This window comes from Gavialis gangeticus, unplaced genomic scaffold (genome assembly GCF_001723915.1).
Source record: "Gavialis gangeticus isolate Ggan-Ray unplaced genomic scaffold, GavGan_comp1, whole genome shotgun sequence".
Lineage (NCBI taxonomy): Eukaryota > Metazoa > Chordata > Crocodylia > Gavialidae > Gavialis > Gavialis gangeticus.
The window spans coordinates 44,904,931-44,911,718 of NW_017729033.1; the positions used below are offsets into that span (position 1 = coordinate 44,904,931).

Genomic DNA, 6,788 nt, shown 5'->3' on the forward strand with positions numbered 1-6,788 from the left:
GTCAGGCTAGATGATCTGTTCAGGTCCCTCCTGACCCTAGCTACTATGAAACTATGACTTAACTGAACTTTGGCTATCGCCCTGTTCCATGTGGAGGAGACTCAGGGACACGAATTCTATCCCCATTACATAAGGGGTGTTATGTAACAGCTTATCATCATTTTTAAATTTCCAGAAAGCCCCAATTTTGGCTGCATTTTTGTCATATCTACATTGGCATTTAGCTTTGGACGAAAGCAAGCTGCAATGAAAGATGGAAAAGAATAAATTCCTTGGAATGCCTGCAATATTTCAATGATTTCAATGTGGGGCTTTTTCTTCAGGCCTGTCACCACTGTTGTATACATGTTGTACAGACAGACAAGTAAAGTTCCCATGAGATAAGGAAGAGCAGAGCTTTAGACCCTGTCAGCTGTTCCATGGTAACAGCCTGTGCGAACACACAGCCTCAACTAACCTGCAGCAACCTGCTCCCACTATCACCGAGTGCAAAGCTAGTTAACTGTTAACTAATCACTTACCTTGGGTAAGGAGCATGCACATTGGTAGTTACTGTAAATTCCTTTCCTTGTTTCCCCTCCATAATTCATTCATATGCCCTCAGTAATGTAGACTGGGGTGGCCGTAAGTGGTACGAGCATCTTCTGTGTGTGGCAAATGGCAGAACAGGGAGGGGCAGGCAGCACAGAGACAGAGGTCAGGAGGGAAAAAGCAGAGCAGCAGATCAGGCAGGGGGAAGGGGTTGGAGTGAAACTCGGGGAGGCTATGGGACAAACTTATGGCATGTCTGCCAAAAAAGTTGGCCCCCACTGATGTAGACAGTCATCATTAATAGCAACAGCATAATCACCGTTCAACTCTTCTCAGTCTTTGGGTTAGGATGAACTTAGATTAGAAATAAGAGAAGAAAGCTTCAACTTCTTATTCTTGCTTGCCCCCAGAGAATTTATATGTAAAACAAGCAAGTCTGGCTTCAAAGGGCTGTTTTTTATACCAGTGAAATGCCATGCCATAGACCCTTTAAATACAAAGGAGACATGGTAGAGGAGTGCTGCAAGTATTCCTTTATTGCCTGAACATGGTGGCAATGACAGAGCAGTCAAGCACAGTAGAGAAAGGGTTACACGCATGCTCCCATTAGGGCGAATGCATGAAAACGCAGAGGCAGGTCACATTTTTCAGTGTCCCATCATCCCTTATATTCAAATGTTACCATTAAAAACTGCCTTTCTTCTGCCGAGTACAAACTGCTCACGGAATTAAACACCTTTGATTACGGCAACACCTGCTAGCTCAGCTTCCACATACAGAGGAGTGTGTCAGCGTTCCTAATATAAACCCTGTTTTCCAGTAGCTGACAAGTGGGCTGTAAAAATTTGCAGCTGGCAGATATTTGTCAAACGAGGACTCAGTCTGGGAGGGATTTTCCTTTTTATTAGTACCATTTTATTAAATTTGGTTTAATTCTCTCTGATTGGTTTCAAGTTTCTAGGAGTGAAAAATGAATATTTACAGACAATTAGGTCCCAAGCCAGCAGAAAAATTGCCTCTACGGCTGCTGGCCGATAGGATCTTCACAGCTGCAGACACTGTTCCTTCTACAACAGGAGAGGAAGGAAGCACCTCCCCTCCTCCAACAGCTGCTATCACCAACATTAAGCATTGCCTTGAGGCTGCCTTCCTTGGAGGAGTGGCATAGCTCCAACATCGCTGGAGATCTGGAGATTTGCTCTAAGGAACCCCCTAACATTGAAATGTTTTTCTGAGGACTGACTAACAATCTGGGAAGAAAGTTAAGAGGGCCACTGGGACTCAAATTACTCCATCACTTTCCCAAAGAAGTGATAAGCAGATGTGAATGAGAAACACCGCCCTCCTTCCAGATAGAAAAATCCACTTTTCTTTTAAAAAAGAAGAAAATGAAAGTGTGGATAGACTTAGATTAACTCTGTTTCCCAGCAAAGGGCCAACTGCTCATGCACTGTTTCAACTCCTGAGGAAACATGCACTTCCATGAACTGATACCAAAAAAGTATGGCAGGAGGACAAGCCTATGCCTCTTTCCCCAATAGCTCTGCCATACCTCCTAGAAAGGAGTGTGTTTTTCCAGGGAATGGTCCCTCCAATAAAAGACAGGCCTTCACAGCTGTATCTAAAACACATTTTCATGCAGTTTCCAACATGAGCAGAGGAAGGAAAAATTTACACTCTGGAGGAGAAATGGAGCTTTGAGATGAGGGAACTGTTTGTGCTGGTTTTGTTTTTAGAGCAGATCAAACGCTGCTCTCCTAAATGCTCGCTTGCAGCAACTACGTTCAGGTAGGGAACAGAAATTTAGAAAATAAATAAAAGCCTGTAAACCTCAAGATTCTTTTCAGTTTAGAATGACAAATCTCCATTAACTAAAAAAGACATTTCTAACCCTTAAAAAACACATTCCGCTGCCAAGAATATACATAACTTTTAGACCCAGCTAAGACTAGATATGATCAAGCATAACGGTGGGTCTCCTGACCCCATTATTCTCAGTTATGCCTATCCACCTAGAAACTCTAAATCACTGTAAATACTAGAGGCATGATGAAAAAGCCATCAGCTTCAAGTTCTCCCTATTACATATTTACATTTTTTGGTACAGTATAATCACTATTAATAGGAAAAAAACCCTTTTTAATAGACAATTGTTGACAAACTGATGTAAAAACCAACTCTACGGCAACACTGTTTCAGCGAGTACCCACATTCACAACAACACAGCTTGCACTGGCAAAGGATGACCAGAGATGCTTGAGGGCTTGGACTTCATACCTCAAGCCAAGCTGTTATCCAGTTATTCAGAGTTTTCAGCAGGATCTGATGGCCTGTCACTCTCTGGTTCAGGGGGATGGTCCAAGATGTTATTTGTGCATGCAGCTGTAGCAGTTAGATCTCCAAGTCCTTCAGTATCCAGTGTCTCACTATTTTCATGCTTTTTCTCATTCAGATTTTCACAATCACTCTCCGAGATTTCATAATTGTCTTTCAGGACTTGCTCAGTCTCTGAGCTGGAGGCTTCTGTGGGGTCAAATGAATCAGGGCTGGATAATGGGGACTGTCCCCCAGATGAACCACTGAGTTCTGGTTGGCCCCTTGGACTCTGGCCCTCTGCTGGACTTCCTGTTTTGCTCCCGAGTTCTGCAGCTGCTTGTTCTTCTGTTAATTTTATTATTTCACTTCCAAGTCTGTTTATATCTTCTTCCTCAGAAGGTAACTGGGGTAGCAAGGGGTGAAGATGCTTATTTTGGTTACTGTTATTTAGATGGGCTTCAGAAACCTCAGAAGATTCCTTTGGAGCTGTAAACTTATTTGTAACAGTGCAAGTATCATCTGGTTCTCCTTTTGCTTGTGCTATAAAGGAAACAGGACAGCAATACACTATGATTAGTCACTTGAATTTGTATGACTGGGGCTGACAAAGAAGGCCAGAGCAACGATGTTGATGTAAGTTTGTGAAATTTGAGTGGCCAAACACCATGGTAAGAGATTGATTTGAATAAAATATTGCATGTACATATCTACATTGACTCCCTGTCCAGTTCTTCAGAGATCAGAACTAATCAGGACCACAAAGTTATCAAGCCTAGCTCATTCAGATTGTCTTCCTTTTAGAGAAGTGTGACTGCTGTAAAGAGATGCTGGAGCTGATGAAGGCTGGCAGACAACATTTAGGGAAAAGATCATCCTCTCTGAAAAGCTCGTGGTGGTGGAATTTCTGGTTAGAGATAAGTAATAGCACTAGAAAATGATACTCTTCAAATGAACCTTTCTCCAATAAAGAATAACTTTATGGAATTAGTCTGCAATAGATTTTGTGGACAATTTCAGAAAATGTGCTACGTCTGGTAACAGCATAAGGCAAGGCAGCAGTGGAAAGGCATGTTAAATGTACCATTACAACAACACCTCAGAAAAAGCTCTCCAGAGGAGGCAGAATGCAGAGGTGAACTTCTCTGTATCAGAGAAAACCCCTAACCTTCTCATCTGGTACACAAAAGAAAAGAAAAAAAGAAAACATCATTAAACTGAGGTGCAACAGTCAAGCACCAGGAAGCTCAGAAATGCCTGAATTAAGGTTGCCTATGTAACCCATAAGTCACACTCCTTGGCCACATACATTACAATAAAATCTATAAATTACAAGCACATACTATCTATCTTCCACACAATAATTTTGCCTTGTTCGGCATACAGAACAGACTTACTCTGGGGATAAGTCAAGGGCTATGTATCAAAGGAACCTGCCTTCTATAGGACCCCTCCCTTCCCCTTGCATCACCTGTAATAAATTGGAAGAGTCTCAACTGGCGAGATAATGGATTGCAGGAAGTTCATGTTTAAGACAGCCAGGAATGCTGCTACCCTGGAGACAGCCAGGAATGCTGCTACGGCCTAGTCTTGTCTCTGCCACACAGTTGCTGTGTGCTGGCAGATGCATCACGTAATTTTTTGTCATCCTTTTTGAGCACCCAAATTTGAGACCCTTTTGCCTAATACACAGAAGTGAGGCACTTTGAACATATGAACATACATAACGCTATATAAAAGCATTACATGATACAAAGCACTTTGAAAGATCAGGTCCCACATATTTCCAATTGGGCACCCAAAATGAGTGGAAACACTTGACCTTAATCTATGTTTCCGTTCGCTATCATACCACAGAGATTTTGTGAAGCACTCATTATAGCAACGAGCACCACAGCCCATGAGAAAAGTATCAGCAGTGTTTTAAGAGCAGGGTTTGAATACAGTGAAATGAGATGGGAAGTCACAAATTGAACAAGAAGAAAAAAACATACTGAACAGCTACTCATTAGCTGAGCCCCATTCACCTTGCACAGGGAATGAGGCAGCGGTCCTGTGGAAGAACACAGCCTTTAATTAGTTGACCATAAATGCCAGAATGTAGCACAAAAGGGTCCAAATTAGGTTTACATCCCACAGACTTCTGCCACCTGAATTAACAGATTCACTGATAGCAATAGCAATTTGTTACCATATTATACAAGATAACAAGGACAAGATGTTGGAGGTTGGACCAGCCCAAGAAGGGGATAGCATACACACCCAGACACTTCCTGGGAGAAGAATGGTGAGACAGGAACTTGGGTTTCATTCTGGGTTCCTGGGGGAGGGGGGAGTAGAGTCTGGGTCTTGAGAGTATACCTCATTTTTCTCCCTCCCCCCCTCCATTTATTTCTTCGGCTCCCAAGTCCACTCTCTCTCCTTGAGTGCCTCATTAATCTGTTTCTTATCACTCTGCCACTCAGCATCTCTTCCTCAATCACATGCTTTGACAGATCTAAGTGACACTCCATCCCAGCCAATTGCCCCACCCATTTCCCTCATCTATTCCCAATCCCAGCCTCCTCTCCTCTCCCAGCCTTCCACCCCAGCCTCCGTTTCCTTGTCCCAATCTGTTCCTTTCCTTCCACTGATGAAAGTTTTGTCTCATCTGCCTGGACCAACACCCTCTGGGCACCAAAGGGGACCATTGGGAGCACATGAGAAACAGGCTCCATGCATTCAGTTTCAGTACTTGGACCCACCCCAGCCTGGAACAGATAGGAACAGGCACTGCAGGAATGAACCTTCCTTGCCCTGTTCTGGAGCAGACTGCCACTTGGGGAAGTGGGGAGGTGGTGGGTGGGGAGGAAGCATCAGGAGCCATGATGGGATGGGAGCATGCTAGACAGAGATGGACTCTTGGTACTTAACAGCTAAAATCTCTGAAGTCAGTACTGAGCACGTGTGAATAACTTAGTCATATTTGGTGACATTTTTCGCATGGAGGATGAGATGGATAAAACCCTGACCAAAGGGTTTAGCTGCCTATCACATTTCAAGTTTCAGCTCAATAGCATGGAAAAGATCACCAGATCTTAACATGGGAAAACAACAACCAACATTTTCCAAAGAGGCAGGGGTGGAGAAATCAACCTGAAGCAGAAAGTTGTAGAGAATGTCAGCTCAAACTGTTAAAGTCTGACACCATTATAAGCAACTGAACGCAGGGTCTGCTAGTATGTATTGCATGGCCCTACCAGATAGGCTTGGCAGGATCTGATTTTGATTGGTAAACACTGATAAATGGCAAGCTCACCTCACACTCAGACTGATGGAAAAGTATTTCCATTGGTAATAATCAAAATTTATAGAAAGGGGACATAAAAGTAAGTTGCTGCCACAGTGCCTGGGCAGGCTCCTGCTGTGCAGAAGTTGGAGGCAGGGGGTGGGCTGGGCACTGTGTGTTTGTGAGCATGTATCTGTCCCTGCCCCTGCCTCCGCAGCGCTGTGTCAGCAGGGTGCTAGCCAGCTGGGCCCTCCCTTGCAAACTCAGGTGGGAGCCAGCAGGCAGAGGGAGTTGCTGGCTGCAGGGGGCAGATACTGCTGCAGCAGCCAGAGGTTTCCTTGCTGAAGAGTGGGAGGGGGCCAGGGGGCAGCGACTGCTGTGAGACAAGTAAAGCAGGTGCTGAGTTTGGTGGTGCTGTGCACAGGGGCAGTGTGCTGGGATGGAGAAAGAAATGGGTGTGTTTATGTGCACATGTCTGTGTGTATGCGTGTCTGTACACATGCCCCCACACTTCATAGTTTCATAGTTTCTAGGGTCGGAAGGGACCTGAGCAGATCTAGTCCAACCCTCTGCCATGGCAGGAAGAGCACGGGGGTCAAATGACCCCAGTAAGGTGGTCGTCCAACCTCCTCTTAAAAACCCCCAGGGTGGGAGCCTGCACCACCTCACTTGGAAA

General features: G+C 44.4%; 1 protein-coding gene across 1 annotated transcript in view; it reads right to left on the minus strand.

Annotated features, from left to right (window-relative positions):
• Positions 1 to 1,041: 1,041 nt before the first annotated feature.
• Positions 1,042 to 6,788, minus strand: part of CCDC149 (coiled-coil domain containing 149) — a 131,395-nt gene continuing 125,648 nt past the window's right edge. Inside the window, exon 12 of the mRNA XM_019526261.1 lies at positions 1,042 to 3,387. Within this exon, the coding sequence (XP_019381806.1) occupies positions 2,831 to 3,387 (557 nt within the window). The 3' untranslated portion in view covers positions 1,042 to 2,830. The remainder of the gene's footprint in view (positions 3,388 to 6,788) is intronic.